At 55.2% G+C, this 21,195-nt stretch overlaps 1 protein-coding gene across 1 annotated transcript; it reads right to left on the bottom strand.

Annotated features, from left to right (window-relative positions):
• Window positions 1-1,421: 1,421 nt before the first annotated feature.
• Window positions 1,422-18,131, bottom strand: TNS4 (tensin 4). The gene is given in 15 exon segments (XM_051640560.1): window positions 1,422-2,231; window positions 2,784-2,810; window positions 3,048-3,116; window positions 3,554-3,722; window positions 4,830-4,901; window positions 5,353-5,430; window positions 5,732-5,824; window positions 6,000-6,122; window positions 6,637-6,723; window positions 7,512-7,623; window positions 7,625-7,943; window positions 8,151-8,565; window positions 12,136-12,455; window positions 12,457-12,750; window positions 18,104-18,131. Coding segments are annotated over 14 exon segments (2,187 nt in total). The 5' UTR covers window positions 12,630-12,750; window positions 18,104-18,131; the 3' UTR covers window positions 1,422-2,101.
• Window positions 18,132-21,195: the final 3,064 nt, after the last annotated feature.

Below are 21,195 nucleotides of genomic sequence, written 5' to 3'. Positions count from 1 at the left end.
GGACAAGCATCACCTCGCATGGGAGGACATGTTCCTGTCCAGGCAGCGCTGCTGGCCTCGCTGCAGCCCACGGCTCGGGGGGGTGTGTGGGTGTGTGCCCGGCGCCGGTACACACCGAACATCACCCGCTCCCCCCGGTGTTTCGGGAGGATGTCAGGGACCAGCAGCTGGGAGATGGCCAAGTGTGGCAATGTGTGGGAACGCCCTCGACGTCCATGCGGTTTGCAGCAGTGTGTGCTCACTGTGGCGTGTGGCAGGAGCAGGCTGGGTATCCAGCACCTCCCCAGGGCTGGAGGTCTCGCTCGGGGCTGGTGCCAGCCCCGTGCTCCGGTTACCGGCGCGGCCGGCGGTGCTCGGGGCTCTGCAACACCCGGCGGGGCCCGCGGCAGCCGGAGCAGCCGGATCTGCCGGCACAGATCGGCAGCCCGACCAGGGGAGACACCGGCTCTCCCGGACCCCGGCCCCACACCGACAGCTGCCAAGGGCTGCCCTGGGTCTCATTCGGGGCCCCCCTCCAGCTGCCCCCCTGCCCTGGTGGCTGCAGAGGCATTGGGAGGGGCTCAGGAACCGATTTGGCTGGAGAAATGTGTGTGTGCGTTTGGAAGAGCTGCTGCTGGGAGCCCAGAGGCTGGCGCCACGGGGCCACCTGGGACATCCTGGCCAAGTGCTGCAGCATCAATGGCTTTTGGGGTCTTGCTGTGTCAGGGACATGGGACATCACCCACTGGCGGCAGAGCCTGTGAGCAACAAACCCAGCCAGGACAGGCGCTGGGTTTGTTACAAAATGGCTGGAATCAGACCCAGGAACCAAAACCAAGAGCTTCCAGGAAGCCTTGGACAAACTTTGGAAGCCACGAGAAGCTCTGGAAATTGTTTGTTTGGTTTTTCTCTCTTTGTTTGGGTTTTTTTTCCTGAATCCAGGTGGTTTGGGCTGAGCAGGACTTAGGTTTCTCATCCTGAAGTGGGGTGCTCTCCCCACACTGCAAAGGAACCCAAATATCTGGTTTTATCTCTGCCAAAGAGTCATTCACAGCCCAGCTGGAGCAGAGGGACAACTTCTTTCTGTGCAGGTGCTTGGCAGTTTGAGAACACAGAGCAACAGATTCCAGTTGCTGACACCTCTGCAGTGTTTGGGGTGAGATGAACGATCAGCTGCTTTGCACAGGGAAGCCCCAGGCAGGGTTGGATGCACAATCAAGCCATGGCAGAGGCACCAGGTAAGAGAGAGCCGAGGCAGTGTGGGGTGACTTGGAGCAGCTGTGACATTACAGCAAGAGCAAAATCTTCAGCTGGTGCAAATCACGGCAGCTCTGACATCCACGGGGCTGCGCCAGTTTACGTCATCTGAGGATCTGGCCCAAATTCATGCAAGTCACTTCCAAAAACACAATGTTTTACTGTCATGAAAATGTCAACATTTATTTCTTAGCTTGCTGCAATGCCTGGGGGGGGAGCTGGCCCATAACCCTGCTCTGCAAAAAAGGGCAGGAGAATTTCCCAGCACCAGGCACAACCACACTGACCTGACATTTCTGCCTTTACAGGCATGTTGCTCTTGAAGAGAAGCAGGGTTTTTCAGCAGGGCCTAGTGGTTTTGTATACTTTGATTTGCAAAACTGCCTCCTGAGGGTGGTCTGCCACCAGGAAGGCAAGTCCCCCCTGCCTGCACCAGACCTCCCCTCCCATGGCACTGGGGAGTCCCCAAACGTGGGAGCTCAGCTCCACTAAACACATCCTGGCTTGGACACCCTGAGCACAGGCATCCTCCACTGCTAGTAGGAATCTCAGCCAGAGTGTTCCCATTCTCCAGAGGGAAGCAAAGGGTGAGTGCTGGGGGAGAGGCAGCATCTTGGCACAGCTCTGCTCCCAGCCTGGCACAGCTCCCCTGGGCAGCCAGCCCAGGCTGCCCCACAGAGTCTCTGCAGAACCTCCTCCCACCAGAGCATGAAAATCTTTAACTGAGACTCTTGATGTGACAGTGCGTAACAAAAAAATATAAATATGAGCTGTTGCCAAAACGCAACCCAGAAGCAGGAGGTGAGCAGAAGCTCAGCAGCCTGTGGGAGCTGCCAGCCCTGAGCTGTCCTGGGGTTTCTGTCCTCTACGGGCCCGCCCGGAGCTTGCAGAGAGAGTCGATGACAAGTGACGCTGGCTGCACAGTGTCATACTCTGCAAACAGGTGGCAGAGGTTCTCCAAATCTGTCTGGCTTTTGGCCACCAACCCAAAGATCCTTTGAAAAAGGAGAGAGAGCCTTATGTAGCTTGCATCCAGGAATCCAAAGGAATATGCTTTAAACTAGCCCCGGCCACAAAGCAAAATCCCAGTTCCAGCAATTCCACCTTGGCCTGCTCCCCAATCACGTTTACTTGGAAGCAAAACATCCAGGAGAAGTGTTTCTGGCAAGGCTTCCCCAGCTGTGAAAAGTTTCTCAAAGACAAGGTAGAGCCAGATATAAATTCACTTCCTGAGCCCAGAGCAAGCAAGGCACCAGGAAGGCTGACAGATTTCTACATGAGGGGATGTGGAGAACAAGGCTCATCCAAGCCCTTCATCAAACCTACAGAGCAAAACCCCCCCAAAGCTTCACCCATCCACCTCATTTCTCATCCTGCCACCACATTCACCTCTATCCCATCCCCTCTCCATTTTTAAGCTTTGCTTCTGTGCTGCTCTGTGGAGCTCTGCAGTGCAGCCCTGGAGAGGGAACCTGGCCCAAAGCAGCATCTCCCCAGGTTTCCCTCCCACACACTCCAGCAGCCAGAGGTCCCAGTGCAGGGCTCACCTCGAGGACTTGCAGTACTTCTGCCACCTGAGGGAACAACAGAATGGGATTTGCTCAGAGTGATATTTAACTCATTCCATCAGCTGCAGAGTCAAGGTTGACACTCAGCCAAACCCAGCAGGTTAAGCCTGGGATAGGGGCACAGCCAGTGGTTGGGATTTGGGATTTTGCAGAGTTGGGAGCTGCACTGGGAACAGGGGGAAGCGAGAGCTGTGTGGCAGCTCTGGCTGGATCCCTCATCCCACAGAGCAGCTGATAACTCACTTTCTGTTCTCAGGGTCCATCCCACAGAACCTGATGGCAGCCAAGGGGTAGTGACGCCTGAAGAACACCCTGGGGGGAGGAGGAGAGGGTGGTGTTAGAGGAGGACAGAGCCCGGGCAGGTCTAGGGGGAGAAACAGGCATTTGCAAATTCAAGCCCTGCTTAAACTGTTGTGGCTGCTGGGAATAGGGGCTTGGGAGTCCTGCTCCCCAGGGGTGACCGAGCTGGCACAGCAGGGGCATGTCATGGGCTCAGTCAGCTCCTGCCTCCCACTGCTGAGATGTTACCACAAGCTCCATGTAAAGCAACATCCTGCCCTGTGCTGTAACACAAGGGATCAGCTCCATCTCTGGACTGCAGCACAGGTTTGTCCTGCAGACGAGCACATTGGCAGGTTGTGAGGCAGAAGAGAGCTGGGTGGTCACGGGTGAGCTGTGCGCCCAGGACCATTGAGCCCCCCTGCAGAACCCCCAGCAGCCCCACCCTGACCCCCCTAGATATTTCTTACTTCCTCTGGACGTCTGTCAGCGTCACCCCCTGCTCCGTCACTTTGAAGTGCACCAGGGTGGGTGTGGGCAGCACCTCTAGCTCGAAGGTGGAGGAGATGGCTTTCTGGACAGCTAGACTTCCCGTGAGTGTCTCCACGTTCACAGAGTTGAGGTAGAGGACGTTGCAGACTGCAAGGACAGCACCGAGCCTGGCTCAGGGACGGGTCTCCAGCACCATCCCACAGAACCAGAGACATGTACATGGGGCAGATTTGTTTTGATGAAAATTAAAGATCTGGTGACTCAGAAATTCTTCACAAATTTATTCTGGTTTACTGTAAGGCTTTGCACTAATTGTTTGAAAAGCCAGAGCATTTAATTTCCGGTTTCTAAATGTCACATTTGGATTTTTCTTCTGTTTATTGCATATTTCCTTTAATGAAAAGCAGAAATACCCCAAGCCAACTGAGGGCTGAAGGCCAACCTAAAACATGACATTTCAGACTGATTGAGCTGTTCAAAGGGCTGTTCTGGGTCAGACTAAGCTTTTCAGTTTGCCAACTTGTTTTTCAGAATTTCCAGCAAAACAAAGGAGTTTCTGACTCCCCCAACTGCACCGTGACCCATCCATGTGGCTTCCTGCCCATTGCCCTCTGCTCCCACCTGGAGCCCACCCACCACTGCACCCAGGCTGGGGACACCTGGGTGTGGAAGAGAAGCAAAGACCCTTCCCCAACCTGCTCTGCCATTCCCATGTGTGTCCCACAGGGTCCCTCAGTGACCAGTCCCATCCCTCTCCTAGAAACTCCAGAGGTTCTGCACCCATCAGTTCAACACCAATTGAAGCCAATTAAAAGAGAGGCTTAAAAATCAGGCCATTTAAGATAGAGGGAACTGCGGTTCTTTTCTCAGTCTTGGGACTTCAGGAACTGCCTTTTCAAGCTTTACTTCACCATCGCAAGGACAAGTAGTTTCCTTTCTTTAAAAATATCAGGTTCCCTTTTCAGGCCCATGATCTGAGGATGCGAAGAAAACTTGCATGTACCTCCAACTGGTGACAAAGCCAGGAGGGGACATGGCACCAGCACCCACAGCTGTTCTGGGGTGACCTGCTGCTTTGCACAGGGCCAGAGACAGCACCAGCTTCTCAGCTTCTGCTGTGAGTGGTGTCAGAATGGATGACATAAACAAACAGAGCCTGGTGTTGGATGGGTGAGGACTAAGGCCAAAGCAGGGGAGCATGCCCAGAGCTCCAGCTCCTGCCAAATTGGCTGTCCAGCCTGCTCCTTTCCTCACCAGCAGTTTTCTTCAGCAGGGACAGCGTGGATTCTGGCACGCAGTCAGGGCTGTCCTCTCCATCAGCAAGATCTGCACAAAGGACAAGCAGGAGCACTGATGCCTTGGGTCAGGCTGCTCTGGGTCACCACTTTGCACTGGGTGAAATTCCTTCTCCTACAAGAGGCCCAAAGGCCCAGGACCACTTAAATTGCAGGAGTTTAGAGCAGGGATTAATTAAATTGTTCTCCATCTCCCCTTCCTGGCTCTGTTCATCTCCAACCTCCCCGCTCCTTTCCTTGCCCTCCCTCAGTGATCCCTGCTGCTTTGCTGCCCCCTCCCCACCTCCAGCAGCAGGAGGTCACCATTGCCTGCTGCTGGAGTCGGCTCCTGCTGGTCCCTGCTCCACCTGCAGCCCAGGCAGCCAGCCCTACCCTGGGGGCACCTGGGTGGGCAGCCCCCTTCCCACGGCAGGACCCTGCCCACCTCCCTGGCCCAGCAGGAGGGACCTGCTGGGAACATCTCTCCTGCCCCCAGGACCTACCTCGGGTGGGGATGCTGAGCCTGCAGGGCAGCGCCAGCGGGGTGATGGCGTGCTGGTACACGAAGGCAGAGAGGCTCCCTGAAACACAGAACCGCGGGTCAGGGGGGTCCTGAAACCCCCCACCCACACACCTCTGGCCCCACCACAGTACCCCAGAGAGCTCAGAAGGATGGAGGGAGGGTGCTAAGCTGGACTATTTGGGGCCTCAGGGGGACAACAGTGTCCTTTCCAACCCCCACCCCACGTTCGTGTTCTGGACACTCCAAGGAGTCCCACGGGCAGGGCAGGCAGGCAGGAGCCCGCACAGCAGCTGCCTCCTGCGGGGCTTCCAGGGGCTTTTGGGACCAGCTCCCGGCGCTGCCCGGGCCGCCGTCCTTACCAAAATACAGCTCCTCGCTGGCTCCCTTCAGGCGCACCCCTTTGGCGGAGGACTCGATCAGGAAGTGCCGGACGAGCTCACTGCCCTCATCGCCTGCGAGCGGGACCGGAGACAGTGTCAGTGCCCGCCCCTCGGCGGGGGGGCTGGGCACACACAGACCCCCCGACAGGGTCTCACACAGCCAGGGTCCTGCAGCTTCTCAGCTGGCTTCAGTTTGTTGCCACTGAATCCCTGAAGCAAAGCCCGCTCTCCCGAGCAGCCCCTCTACCTGTCTGGCTGCCAGATGGGGAGGCAGGAGGGACCTTCATGGCCAGCCCGAACGACCCCCGGTACGACGTGCTGTCCCGCACCACGAAGGCGCCCGGCTCCTTGGCCCTCAGCAGCTGGATTGCTGTCAAAGCACAGGCAGAGGCTCAGCCAAGCAAAACAGGTGGAACCTCCCCACTTTGCACTCACATCCAGCCCGTGCTCCCACAGGGAGTCCTTCCTCGGCAGCAGTGAGAGACGCTCAGGAGGGTTTGCTGAGCGTGCCCCTAGTGCAGGTACCAAGAGAGGGGCCCAGCTCAGTCCCTGCAGTTCCCAGGACAGAGCCAGCCCTTGCTCAGGCCATGCTGAGGAGCAGCACGGTCAGAGGCAGGAGAAGCTTTGCTGGACCTCAGTGGGACAGAGGGGCTGAGGCACAGCCCATGTTTCTGAGCCCTCCCCCCACATCTGTGAGTGGGTCTCCACACACATACTTGGAGTTGCCAGCACCAAGTCCCTGCAGGAGCTCAGCAGGGGCAAGAGCCAGGCTGAGGTGCTGCAGGGAGGCAAACTCCAGCCTGGGGCACAGGCATGAGTCCTGCAAACCCACAGAGAGCAAATCTGAGACAGGGTTATCCCAGCAGGGACACTTGCTGCCTTACCTCTGTCCCTGGTGATGCTCGGCTTAAACCAGTACTTGGATGTGTCCATCACAAACTTCATGGTCGGCTGCCCAGCCCGGGGGGAACCTGCAAGAGACATTAGACATCAAGACCAGCATCAGACCTTGAAGACCTTCACAGCAGACATCACTGAGCAGGACAGAGCCCTAGAAAAGATATTTCTCTTTCAGGCTGGCCAGGGTTGAAGCATTTTTTCAATCCTTCTGATCACAGCTTCCTCCCTACTCAGAATAATTTGTTCTCCATGTAATTATCTCTTGGCAGGCTGCAATGGAGCGCAGAGAGGCAGGGCATGGAGTCCCCAGCAGTGCCAGGATGCCCAGCTCTGCACAAGTCCACTGAACCATGAGGTTTTACACCAGCTCAGGATCTGACGGACAAAACTCTCCTGCATTTCCCATAAGAATCCAAATTAAAACCCTTTGCCCTAAGAGCTGCCTCGGCTAATCTCCTCCAGAGAACAATAGACCTAGTGTTTACCCTCGAATGAGGGACCTTATAAACTCTGGTATCTTTAGATGTCCTCCAGAGCAAACTGGAACCCCAACCTCTCCTCCCCATCCCTTCTGGGCCCACAAACAAGTATGAAATGAGAGAATTAAAGTCCTCATGCTCAGGTATGATAAATCTGTGTATCTGCATCTCCTCTGGGGGACCAAAGCATTTCTGCCTGCTGGGCAAAACACTGTGGTGAGTGCAGGGTCATCAGCAAAGAGCTGGAGATCACCACAGAGCCCTGCAACCCTGTGGAGATGCAGAAAGGACCTTCTGTGATAGCAGAACCTGATGTTTGCCACCCTTTCCTGGCAGCTCCTTCTCTCCCAGACCTGCCCTATGGGAAGGAGGTTACTCACTGTCTGGGACACAGGAGAGCGCTGGTGCCGACAGCGCGTTGTTCAGGCCACCGAGCCTCAGGGTTGGGCTGCAGCTGGGAGGGGGGCTCTGCTTGGCAGAGGCTGGGGGGGGGCTTGGCCAGCCTGGAATGTGCATCTCCTTGTTCCAGGCACCCATTCACCAGCAGCACTGGGATGTCAGCTGTGGAGTTAAGGATGGAGGGGGGGCAGCTGCTGGCCTGTCCCTTCTGGGGCAGGGAGGTGTTGGCTTTGATGGAGCAGGCTGTCCTGGGCTGGTGGGGACTCTGGCCAAAAGCTTCTCCAGAGTGAGACCTGATGCTGGGGGAAGGTGGGCAGGGGCTGCCCAGGGAGCTGGCAGGGGACGGGCAGTCGGTGGAGCCGCCGGCAGTGGGGAGAGCGTCCGAGTCCTCATTGTGGAGCGAGTGGGTGCTGCTGCAGGACAGGGACACAGAGCAGGAGATCAGGGGGCCATCTGGCAGGGGTGGGATGCACAGCCCACCCCAGAGACCATGCCAGCCCTGCAGGACAGCAAATCCCAGCCTGAGGAAGGTGGCTTGGACAGGGGGACTCAGGGTAACTGCCCCATGCCCCTTCCATCCCCGTCACCAGCCCAGGACCAGGACACAAAGCAGCATTTACCTTCCAAGGATGTAACTGGTGTCTGAGCCAGGGCTGGTGGAGAGCTGAGACACCCAGCTGCTCCTCTGCTGGGCCCTCACCACCTGCACAGGCTTCAGCAAGTTGTCAAAGGCCGGGGAGGTCCCGAGAGCCCCAGGGCCAGAGGAGGTGCTGCCGGTGTGGGCAGGGGGCTCAGCCACGCGCTCGGATGCTGTGCTGCAGGTTGGGGTACTCGGGTGGGGGCTGGTGGGTCTGGGAGGGCTCGAGAAAACCACGCTGCCACCGGTGCTGTAGTTGCCTCCGAGTCCCCCTTTTTGGGGCAGGAAGCTGTTGCTCTGCAGGGACCTGGAGAAGGGTGTTCCCAAAGGGCTGGGGGAGCCCGGCAGCAGCTCAGGACATGTGGCTCTGCCTGGTGTCATCTCAATGTATTTAATGTCTGTAAGAAGAAAGAGGAGGTCATTACTGATTCAGTGTTCAGGCTCGTTAGCCAGACTCTGCAGAGGACATGTCTCTGTTATTCTTGCTATTGATTTTGGCTCTGGTTGGCATGCCCTGCAGGGCTGCTGTGCCCAGGACCCCTGGACACTGCGGGTAGACCCTCCTGGCCCAACACTGGCCTTTGCCGAGACCCTCTGAGGGCTGATTTCTTCACAGACTCCAAGCCAGGGAGACCCAGCCCAGTGCCCGTGGGCTCCCAGGGACAAGGGGTTACATACAGCACAGACTGCCCCAGCACTGCACAGAGCTGCCTGCACAGACCTGCAGCCAAGAGAGGGCGTTTCCTCCACCCGGTTTGTACCTGAGTCAAGATAAAAACATCTGGCAGCTCCCCCTGAGGCTGACGTGGGGCTCAGAGGGTGCCTGTGGCAGCAGGCACTGGGTCCTGCACACCCTCTGAGGGGGCTGGCAGAGGAGCACAGAGATGTCACCTGGCCCCATGCACAGTCAGACATCCATCCATGCCATCCCCACCATCCACCTCCACCGTGCCTTTGGAGAGGGAGGCAGAGGGCAGCCATGTGGGACACAGGCAATTATGAGGCTTTAGGTGTCAGCTATGGGACCAGTCATCCCAGCAGCAAGTGCTCAGCTCAGGGTAGGGGCTGGCTGCTCTCCCTTCCCTTCTCCCAACCTGCACAAGTCCCTTTAGTGGAAAAATCACTTCCAAGACAGTTTCTGTGCCCATGCCCTGCCATGGGTTTCTTCCTCCTCTTCCATCCATGCTGAGGGCAGCAGGGCATCTCCTAGCCCCTTTGCTTGCTGTCATTCCTAAGGTAACACATCTGAAGGAGCATCACTTGCTCCAGGACCTTCAATGAAACCTCATGGCCAGGAAAAGGGGTCTCTGACTCCCAGGTGCCCAATGCACGTCACTCACTGGCTGCCTTGAACAAGGCCATAATTTCTGGCTGAGCTAGAAGATGCCTTTTAGCAAGAGACACTCTGACTTGATTCATTGCTTGCAATGATGGCGAATTCATCGCCTCTCCAGGGAAGCTGTTCCAGAAGTAAATCACCTCCACTGCCAGCCCTGTGCCTCTCTTTTCCAGTCTGAACGTGCCCAGCTTTGTTTTCAGCTCCTGGTTTTTGCCCTGCCATGAAGTTCAGGAAAGTTCCCTGTCTTAAAGGTGTTTCTTGGAGAGAGAAAAACCTTTTTGCTGCAGCAATGAAAACCTGCTCTTAAGAGCCCTGAGCTCCCCGGCAGCTGCTGTTCCATGTCTGGTTCCTGCCCTGGGAGCCACCAGTGAGGGCAGAGCAGCTGGCTCCAGGCTGCCAAGCTCTGCAGCCCCTGTTTACTGCAAGGAACGACCAGACCTCTGGGGCATAAACCTTGGTGAGCAGGAAAAGCACAAGTCTGTACAAAAGTTCCTCTCCGAGCCCCTTCCCTGTGCTGATCCCAGTGCGGGACCGGACCGGCAGGACCAGCGGAGAAGCCGCGGGGCCAGTGTCCAGCGGGGCTGCAGCTGCTCCAACCTTCCCCCCACACCCCCACTGCCCCTGCAGCCACAGCAGCTTCTCCAGCACCATCCCCAGAGCCACGTGGCTCCAGTATCAGTCTGCAAACCCTTCCAGCAGGCTCTTGGCTGGATGCTTTTTGTCAAGATCTCCCTGAAAAGAGGAAAAGAAATGGAGATTTTAACTGTCCCTTAAAGAAGTAACTGAAAAGCATCTGTGCCCTGGGATAATGGGGCCCTTTTCTGCCTTTGCTCCTGCTTATCAGGTGTGGTTAAACCTCAAATATTTGCTCAAGACCTTGGCAAGTTTTTCAGCATCAAGGAGTGGCAGAAGTGCAGCAAACAGAGCCCAGCTGTCACGCAAACTGAGACACTCTCCTCTCCCTTCCTCTCCTCCAAACAAGCAAGTACCAGCAGTGCAGCCACAGGTCACAGGGCTGGAGCAGGAGGAGGTGGGGGAACGGGGATGCTGTGCAGCAGAAGAAAGTTTGCATAAAAATAAGCACTGTTAAAAGAAAACGAAAGCTGAAGCGAGGCTTTTCCCACCGAGTTCAAGGCCAGATTTCCAGATGTTCAGTCCTACACTTGGAGCCAGGCTCTCAAAACCACTAGCACACTACCTGCTGAGCTGCTTGGGACTCCAGCCTTCCAGCAATGCCTGAAGAGAGGCATCTGGATGCCTCCAAACACCAGTCTGAGCAGCCAAGATCTGAACTTGCACTTTGTCACAGCACTTTCTCTGCAAAGCCACCCCCTTCCATCCCGGGGGGAGGAGGGATCCACCAGGTCCACAACCACACAAGCCCTGTGGGTCCTCACACCACTCCAGCTCCTGCACCCTCTGATTCCAGCTGCTTCCCAGCTCCAGCTTCAGGACCCTCCTGCTCACAGACACATACCTCATCCTCCAGCCCTGCCTTCCTCACACTCAGGGAGAACAGAATTTTTTTCATGCCTTTAACATCCTCTCATTTGACCTCCTCTGGAAAGAGGCCTCAGGACAGATTTTGAAGGTATTTCCGTGTTGGAAGACACGGATAGGCAGTAACTTTTCCAAAGCAGTGAGATGGTGTCTTTAGGCACCTGAACACATCACAGGTCTGTCCTTTGGTGCACCAGAACACTTGCAGCAGCAGGCAACATTGTCTGCTGGTGTGACCCTGTGCAGGGCATGTCTAGCAGCCAACACTCTGCAGAAGCCTTGAGCAGAAGTGCACAGACCAGGAGCCACACACACAGCAGAGCTTTGGGTGCAGGGATGATGCAGGGTTGCACAAGGGTTCATATAAGGCACCAAGGCATGAGAGCAGAAAGAGAGGGCTGGTATGTGCTGCTGATGTTCCGCCTTCTGTATGCCAGGTATGCTGCTGGAGGAGTGCACAAGCCCTGCAGGAAGAATTTCCCTGGCAAAATGATTGGGAACATTTAAATGGGATGGTTGTGTAACAATCAGTACCTTAGCCCAAGGCTTTGCAAATCTGGCTTCAAATCCTTGTGCTTCCACAGGTCAAGTATGACCCTGGAAAAGGCTCCACTGCCCTTTGGTACCAAGAGCTGGGGCTCTGCTGCAGGGAGAAGGACCCTGCAGACATCCCATCCACAGGTCTGGGCCTGTCCCTCCTCATTGGAGGTAATAACTTGGATTTGCATTTTCTGTAAGCTATGAGTCCCATTCCTAATGATAACTGCTTTCTCCAAACATAAGGAAACAAACATGAGGTTGGATTAAGGATGTTCTCCCTGTTTTGGCTCCTGAGCCACATGTCCGACTCAGGCCACCTAAGCATGTTAGTGAGGCAGAGCTTGGAGACACATCTGCTCTCCTGCATGAAGCCCTGATATCAGCATCCCACCCTGATCCCACTGGGCATGTGGGGATGTCACCAACGCCCATTTCCAGCACAGCACAGGGCCTCATCCTGCCCACACAGAGGGTGCTGGTGTGTACCCAACAGTCTCCCTGCCCTGGACTTCCACTGCCTCTTGCACAGGGTTTTTGCTCGGTCAGAGCTGCGCTGGCTCCACCACACAACCAGCACCTCTTGCCTCACCCATTGCTTCTGGATCTTGTTTCTTGGTGGCAGCAGCATCATGCTGAGCAGCAAGTTGGCCCACATCCTTCCCTGGCTTGCAGGTGAGCGGCTGAAAGGTCGGATCAATTTCTAGGATCAGCTGGTTGAGACTCTCTATTGATATGTCCAAGGTAGGAGACACCAGGTGAGCCTCGGGATCCCCACCCGTGTCCTCCTCCTGCTTCAGCTGACCCAGGGCAGCGCGTCTCTCCAAAGGGGGGTCCTGCTGCCCCTTCCCCTGGGTGGGAGCAGCCATGTGCTCCAACACAGGGTGGGGTGCATACAGCCCCCCCCCTGGGGTGCACCATGGCTGGGGGGCCAGCCCAGCCCTCTGCAGAGTAGTATCCATAGGGCAGGGGCAGCGTGGAGCAGCCCGGGTACCCCCCGGGGGGGAAGCTCTTGCTTTCCTCCTGTGAGGAAACACACACGGTCTGTCCAACACGCAGCACATGGTTCTGTATGACCTGCGACATGGTTTGGCTTTCTGGTTTGACAGCTTAGAGTCCAAGAGAAATTTCCTCCTCCTCGCCTCCCCTTCTCCACCAGGGACCTCAGGCTCCTTCTTCAATCCAGCGTCTCCAGCAGAAGAAGAATCTAAGGAATGCAGGGAGAGGAGCAGTTACACAGGCATGCCCAGGGCAGGAGCAGACTGCAGCGGAAAAGTCTATAAAAGTGGGGATTTGGAGTGCAAAGCTGGAATTCAGCTTGTAAGAAAACAAGTCATCCTGTATGGCTCTTCCACCCCCTCCAGCCTCTGCTCCCAGTGCCACACTGCATCCGGGCAAGTGCAAGGAGGATTAATTCCTAACAGCTTTTTGGGATTCAAAGGCCTAAACTACATTCTGCTTCAGTTGTATAGCACGTGTTTTTTTGGTTAAGAATGAAACTTGGTAACAGACTAACAACTTCGCCTGGGATCCAGAGCCTGGGAGCCTCCAGAGGCAGCGAGAGATGCTGGGCAGGCTCATGGTGGGCAGGGAGACACAGCAGCCTGCCAGAGCAGTGTTCAGCCAAGGGGTGAACATCTTATCTGAAGGGTGATTCGGCTGGTACAAGTGGGGTCCCCACAGCTGCTGCTCTCCCTCGTGCTCTGTGGGAGCAAAACTCTGCCACCCAACTGAGGGAACCCCACTCATCTCAGGATGATGAAAATAAGCCTGTCCCCTCCCACACCCACTGTGGCAGCCCAAACCCAACATCTTGGTGCTTGGGGACATCAAAGCCAAGCACACTCCCCGTGTCAGGGCTGCACAGGCACGTGCCCATCCTCTCTTGTCTTCGGGGAGGGCAGCACTGCTGGGACCACAGGAGGGGCAGGGGCAGCACCAGGGGCTCACTGACGGGTTAATCCTGCAGCTCAGCGCTCCCTCCTCCATATCCTGTGTGGATCTGGTGCATAATGCATACAAACAATGGGCTACACTTATTAAAATATTTGTCCTTTTGTGCATTAGTCTTGAATGACTGACTTATTTACTCGCCTATCTCAGACTGATTAACTGGGGAGTCACAGGATGAAGGCAGAGGCACGTTGCTGTGGGGCGGGCAGCCCGTGACCCCCGCGGGGCTGCCGGGCTGGCGTGGTGCATCATGTCTGGGAAGTGGTGACTAATTGCTGTGCTGGGTGTTGAGGCTGTTAGAGGTGGCTCAAAACAGGACAGCTTTGCCCTCAATGAATTATACAACCCTGGAGGAGCCTCTCTTCTTGCTGGAGAGACACTCAGAACAGCTCAGACTCATTAAGATGAGCGAATGAGAAGCAAAACATTGCTGCTGTCTGCTGCTGCTCCCAGCACACGGCCCTCGGCGCGGCTATGGATCATGTCACACCAGCTAATGCTCTCAGAACTGCTACGAGAGGTTTTCAAGGACTGCAGAAGTGAATCAATACTTCAAACCCCCTTCGCTTCCTCCCAGCATGGACCCCACCATGTCTCCTGAGCCTCTGATAGATGTTAGTTACAGGACTGTCAGACTGCTCATAGAATCACAGAACCATTCAGGTTGGAAAAGCCCCTTGGGGTCACTGAGTCCAACCATCATCCCTACTCTACAAAGTTCTCCCCTAACCCATCCCCACCGACACCACATCCAAACGACCCTTCAGTATATCCAGGGATGGTGACTCCACCACCTCCCTGGGCAGCCTGTTACAGTGTCTGACCACTCCTTCTGTGAAAAAATGGTTCCTAATGTCCAGTCTGACCCTGCCCTGGTGCAGCTTGAAGCCCTTCCCTCTTGTTCTGTCACTGATTACCTGTGAGAAGAGACCAGCACCAGCCTCTCTACAATGACCTTTCAGGTAGTGGTAGAGACTAATGAGGTCTCCCCTCAGCCTCAACAATCCCAGCTCCTTCAAGTGTTCTTCATCAGGTTTGTTCTCCAGGCCCTTCACCAGCTTCGTTGCCCTAACGGTCCACGAGAAAAGCTCAGAAACAAGAACTTGTCCTGCACCAAGACCTGTGCAGCAGGAAGCAAAGCACCTCTGGGACAAGGCTGTTGTGCCTTTACTTTCAAATTAGCCCCGTGGCACCTCTGAGCTGTGATTAACCCATTAACACCACGAAGGGGAAGCGACGCGCACCTCCCGGCAGCGGGCAGGTCTGTCCCAGCCTCCAGCAGGCACGGCCGGGAAGCACAGCCCCGGTACCGGGCGTGGAGGCAGCGTTTGTTAAATATAAAGTCATTCCAGGTCAAAAACACAAGCTACACAGAGTGAAAATTGGATTCTCCCCTGGGGAGAAGAGCTGCCTGGCTCCAGTCAGCGTCCACAAGACAAGGCTGGTTTTAATTTAAGTAGGTACAGAAATAACGTGCAGTATGCATGAACCAGGAGGTCAGGGGGTTCCAGGAGCATGCACGCAACAGCTTCCCTCCTCTCTTGTACTCCTGCCCTGAGTTTTTCATCTTTCTCATGCCTGATGCTGCCAGAATTATCCTCCAAACCTCATTTCCCCTCCCTTCCCTTCTCTGGGTTAAAGCAAGAGGTCTCCCAGGCTGCTGGCAAGAATTTGGAGCCTCAGCTGCAGCTCCTCTGCTGGGAGGAACGAAAAGGGGAGAAGGGCTGGGGGGAAGGAGGTTAATCACCAGGTCTCTGTTGGACACCAAGGCCAACACTGCCCACAGACATCAGGGCTTCTGAAGAGCAACCAAACAGCAGTGCTGTGCCATGAGGAGCAATGCCTGGCAGCCCTGGAGGAAGGAACCTGGTGCTGCAGACATGCCTTGTGGGGCTGGGCAGGGGGGCTTGGCCCAGCTGGGGGGATTTAGCAGCTGTCCAGGAACACTGGGGGAAGGAGAACTGCTGTGTAAGCCAAGACAAGGAGGAAGGGAAATAGGCTGGCCACAAACACATCCAGACTGGCAGTTAAAGAGTTTCTGCTTCTGGAAACAGACTGCAGAACAGAATTCCCCCTAAGATGAAGGGGACAAGTCCCAGGTTTCGAATGCAGACAAACACACTTAAAGGCTCTTGGTGATGCCACCACCTGTTGAGCTGAGAGACCCGGCTGGGGGAAGCAGGAGCTGCAGCCCAGCTCGGCAGGCAGTCCCCCCACATGGACACACAAAGCCTGCCCAGCTGAGCTGGGGGTGTCGGGGCTGGGCTCAGAGCAGGGCTGTGAAGAGGCGAGGCCCAAGGCAGGGTGATGGGCTGGGAGGGCTGTAGGTGCCTCCAGGGCAAGGGTGGGAGAAGAGTGTGCCCTTGGGCCAGGGCTGTGCCAGGCACACCCCAGCTCTTAGATAACTGCCTGCACGCCCATCTTGGAGCCACAGGCACACGCAGCCCAGCCAGGCTGCCAGGGACACATGGATTGAGCCCCGTGAATCCTGCATGGAGCAAAGTCCCTCCATGCAGGGCCCTGTCCTGCCTTTGTCTGCTGGAGCACAAGGGCTTGGCACAGACCCCCAGCTCTGCCCTGCTCCTGGCTTGGCCAGGCAGCTGCACGTGCCAAGCCCTGGATGTCCCAGGGTGGTTAGTTGGAGCCAAGACATACGAGCCGGGACACAGGCTTGTTCCCTGTCTGCACAGAGACCCCAAAACAGCCAAGCCAGCTGCCAAAGCCTGGGTTGTTTTTCCTTGCAACGTGAGCCCTGGGAGCCTCCCGATGACAAGCCTGTTACACATCTCCCCACCAGGAAGAGGGAAGAACTGCTGGGACTCCCAGGGTTTACAGGGCTCATTACACCCAGCTTAATCACCACGAGGGCTGTGGGGGTGACTTGCCTAGATTAGCAGGGCGTGCTGATGAGGTCGGGGAAAAAAAGTTGCCATGGTTATGCTGTGTTTTGCCCGCAGCACAGAGCGAGCTGTGGTATCACATAGCAAATATTAATATACCTCCAGCTCCGGGGGGGGTCCAGCACCTGGAGCAGGAGGCAGCTGGTGCCTGCAGAGGGGCTATCCTCCCTACCACGGGGGAGAGGGGTCGCTGTCAGACAAAGCCACCTCCCTCCTTACTCAAACAAGAATAAATAGAAAGTTCAGCAGCAAAAAGAAGCCTTTATGAGATCCGAAGCAGCATTGCTAATGCTGGGTCTTTGCTCAGCCCAGAAGCCCTGTGTGACCATTGCTGGGGCAGCTGAGGCCCTCCAACACCACCTGCAGCCAAGCCAGCCTCCCCCTCCACGCCGCTTTGCACTGCTTGTTTAGCAGCTTTTCAGACTGCTGAAAGGGTCTCCAGGGCTTTGGATGAGGAGGGTTATTAGTGATGTTGAAACTGCTACTCAAATAACTCCCACTGCCATGTTCCCTTTCCCTCTCCCAGGATATAGCTCCTCTTTGGCAGGAGCTCTTCTGGGTAGGAGAGGAGCAGCAGAGCCTGGTCCCTGCTCCCCAGGGGAGGTCCCAGCACAGGCAGGAGTGTTTTCCCTCCAGCTCCTTGCAGGATGAGTGGTGGCCACAGGAAGCTCAGGGAGGGGGCTCCAAGGACAGCATAACTGGAAGAGGGTGTCTGCCCAAACCCAGATTAAATTAGCCAATTCTAGAAACGTTTGAGACGAGTTACAAGAATGTGAGTTTCTAGACACATTAACAAGCTTCTCAGAAGGCCAGCCTGGATTTTCCCCTTCTGAGACCTCATCTCACCTCCATCCTCCTGCCAGTACCTCTGCCCACCCAGGCAGTGCATCTCCAGTGCTCTGCTTGCCCAGCTTCCATGCAACCATCCTGATGCTTTGCTCTGCCCTTATGCAAGGTTTTGGTTTCACAGCAGCTCTTGATTCTGACTTGAGTCACAGTGCTGTGACCTTGCTGACTGGCCTAAGAAAGTGCAGTGGTACCAAACAACCCTGAGTAACATGCAGCCCTTCATAAACCACTGCCTACAGGGAGCCACACTTGCCACCACGTGGCACTTTCATTGCCTTGAACTCTTCAACACTGGAGCACATCACAGCCACGCAATGAGACCCTGGGTGCACCCAGACACACCAGCACAGCCTCAGCTCCCTGGGCTGAGCTCACTCAGGGCAGAGCAAGTGGACCAGCTCACCCCTCTGATGCAGATACAGTCAACAAACACCACTGGAAATCTTAAATTGGCTTCAAACTACAAGTGAACAAGAAAAGTAATTGCTAATAAAATAAACCCCATGGGCTAATGAGAAAAGTCCAAAACCTGAGCAATGAGCATAACCCCATCTTCTCAGAGAACATCCAACAGCCTTCCCCACCCAGGATAAACACCGCTTGGTCTCCCTGCCAGCCAGCAGCACTGCTCAGGCAGGAACAACCATGTCTTGGCTTATTTGAGATCTCTGCAGCAGATTTCTCCCAGGGCACAAGAATAATCACCAGCTAAATGCAAAGCAGCAGGAAAAGAAAGAAGCAACAGAGGAGAGGAATGGATACAAACTACAAATAACACAAGCACGGAGGACTGAAGGAAAAAAAGGACTTGAAAGAGCCAAGGAACAGGCAGAGGTAGCCCTTGAACTCAGCAGGTACCTGTGCTGCAGCTGCTGATCCCCTCCTGCACACCGCTCCTACTGCAGCACCTCCAGCAGCACCTTGAGCTCTTAAAACCAGCACCAGGATGAGTCTGTGCAAGGACTCCGTCCTCTGGGAGCCCTGGATTTAACGGGAGCCCAGTCCCTCCCACCTGGGCTGAGCTTTGCTCGCGGTGCGCAGGGTGCAGCCCCGCTCAGACCAGGTGTGATGCAAAAATAAGGGAAGACCCAGACTCAGCCCGGAGCAGCTGCAGGTGGGGAGGGACTCAGGGAGCTGCTCAGAACGACTTTCAGCTGGCGCAGGGCAAGGTACCTGCTGGGAGCAGAGGATCTGATGCTACAGCTGCTGAGGGCCGGGCCGTGCTCTGCCCCTGCAGCCCCACCGGCTCAGCAGGACCCCAGCCCAGCCCCCAGCCACGACACAGACCCCTCGCAGCTCATGGAGGGAGGACAGACGGGGATCCTGCTTCAGCCTCACTCTCCAAACTTCCTCTCTAGGCAGGAAAGCAAGTGAAGAGGGAACAAAAAGCACACGACTGTTTCTGCTCCAGCCCGAGTGTTGAAATTGTGGTTTTCTCTGCTCCTCTCCTGAGATTTCCATTCCTCCCTGGTGCAGAGGGCACCATCAGACCCATTGTTGGGAGCTGCAGAGGTTACAGCCTGGCCCTTGTCACAGCCTTGGTGGCCAAGGTGCTGCCCTGACCAGTGGGACTGCTCCAACTCGGTGCAAAGGGAACTAGAAGGTCTCCATCTCATCTGGCTGAGTGAGGGGTGGCTGCAGACTTCCTGGCCTGCTCTGGCCTGAACTAAAAAAAGACCCAGGTCTGTCCACACCCTCAGCACAGTTATCTCCCTGGTGTATTACAGGGAGCAGATTAAACATTATATTTAAAGGCAACTGTATCTCTAACTCATGTTTGCACAGTGTCCAGCCCAGGGCAACCAGGCCTGACTGCTGCAATCAGCATTCCCGCAATGGGAACGGGTGACAGTAAATAATCCCCAAACGGCTTTTTGGATTGCTGCACATTGTGGCTCAAGGGCTTCTTCCAGTTTGAGGGGGCACAGAACCATGCTGCAACCTTTGCAATCATATATCTGAAATACCCTTTTTCAAGTGAACTGCCTCTCCTGCTGCCCACAAATGCTCTTGGCTGACTGCAACATTGCCACACTGCTGAGGACGCTTTGAAACGGCCAGTTTTATCAGGAAATGTATCATACAAATTCCCTGCCTTTAAATTCCTTGATCGCACTTTACAATCTTTCCAACGTTTTATTTATTGTCAGTGGTTGTTTTTTCCTTCCTTCCATCCCTGAGTAAACAGTGTTTCATGCTGCCAGCACAGCCCTGTCCTGCCCCAACGGCTGCGAGGTGGCGGTGGTGACTGATCTTTCCCTTTTCCTGGTAAAATCCACCCCTGATGAGGTGCTTGACAAACACCAGTTATAACCTGGGGGACATTCACTGCTGCTCTTCCTGCAGACACACCACCAGTGAGAGTCCAGCTGGAGGGAGCAGACGAGGAGCATTGTTGGGGAGCTACCATCTCATTAGGTCCCTCGAGCTGAGCATCTTCTCTTTCATGGGATGCTCTGGCAGTTCCAGAGGAGCTTGCACAACCAAGACCACCCCATGCCACTGTCCCAGCTCCAGCCAGCAGCTGCTTCATGCCTCACTGGAAAGAAGGTGGTGATCAGATCAAACCTGACTGTGCTGCTGGGCTGGCATCCACGAAAGAAGGTGCTTCCACCACACTGACACCTTTGGCTAACATCAACTTGCTCAGCAATACATAAATAAATGCAAAGCTGTTTGCTGTGTTTTCACATCCTGTTTGCCCCAGGCTTGCAGAGGCCTCTCTGTCCCAGAGTGATGCAATTCTTTTTGCAGTGGGTATTGGATTGTTACTGCTATTGGCACTTATAAAGCCAAATTGAAATCCTGTGTTGCTTTTTTTAATACTGCTCTCAATCTGCAGCGCAGACATTCACGACTCAGTGCTTTTCCACTTGCGTTGTGTAAGGCACCCGGAGATGTCCTGGAGGGGCCAGTTGCTATAGAAAAAGGCTTGTTTGTTGCACTACTGTCAAATTCCTCCCTGAATGCTGAAGCAAACACAAGATATTGCAAGACCCCTCAGAAAAAAACAAACAAACACCAGCATTTTCCTTTGGCTTTGACTTTGCTGGTTTTGCAGCAAGGCCAGGACGATCAGTGGCTCTGTTGCCCTGCCATTGTATTTCCTCTGGACTCTCCTGCGTGGGGAATAGTAACAGGAAAACAGACTAGATATTAGGAAGAATTTCTTTACCAAAAGAGTGGTTGGACAGTGGAACAGGCTGCCCTGGTAGGTGGTTGAGTCACCAGCCCTAGAAGTAGTTAAAAGAAATATAGATACAGTGCTTAGTGACGTGATTTAAGAACAGAACGGGTAAATTAGGTTATGATAGGGGCATTTAGGTTATGTTTGGACTTGATGATCTTCAAGGTCCCTTCCAACCAGGATGATTCTATAAAAATTAATGAGGTGGACGGAGGGCAGGATGCTTTGCCCTCCCCTGATGGAGCACTGACCATCACAGAAACCTGCTGGCATTAGGGCTCTACTGTCCCAGTCATGACCCTGGTGAAGCTGAGTTGACCAAGGATGTGTTCAGCAACAGAACCTGTGAGCACCAGTCACCCACCAGCTGTGCTCACACTGACGTGAGGAGTCCCACCCCAAACAAGCCTCTGCGTCAGCCTGGATTTTCCCACCCTGGAGGCCCCAAACATGATTAGCAAACAACGTAACCTCCGTGCTTCGGGTTTGCTGGAGCACATCCCTGGGCTCTGCAAGGAGGTCTATAGTGGTGCCAGTGGGCAAGCCCATAGTAACACAGCTCCTCCAAGGTGGAATGGGATGGGTGGTGAGCTGCCAGTAGGTGCCACTTTCTTGTCCCCAGGAGAACAGAGGGAAATCAGGAGGAGTGGGAGACTGGCTGGAGAAAAGCCTTCCTCCCAGGATCTCTGCAGCCCATCTTTGGGAGGCTGCTGGCTCAGGGCAGGCTCATGGACCAACCAGGGTGTGATGAGCAGGGGCTGTG

This window comes from Apus apus, chromosome 25 (genome assembly GCF_020740795.1).
Source record: "Apus apus isolate bApuApu2 chromosome 25, bApuApu2.pri.cur, whole genome shotgun sequence".
NCBI lineage: Eukaryota > Metazoa > Chordata > Aves > Apodiformes > Apodidae > Apus > Apus apus.
This window is presented reverse-complemented; position numbering and strand designations above follow the sequence as displayed.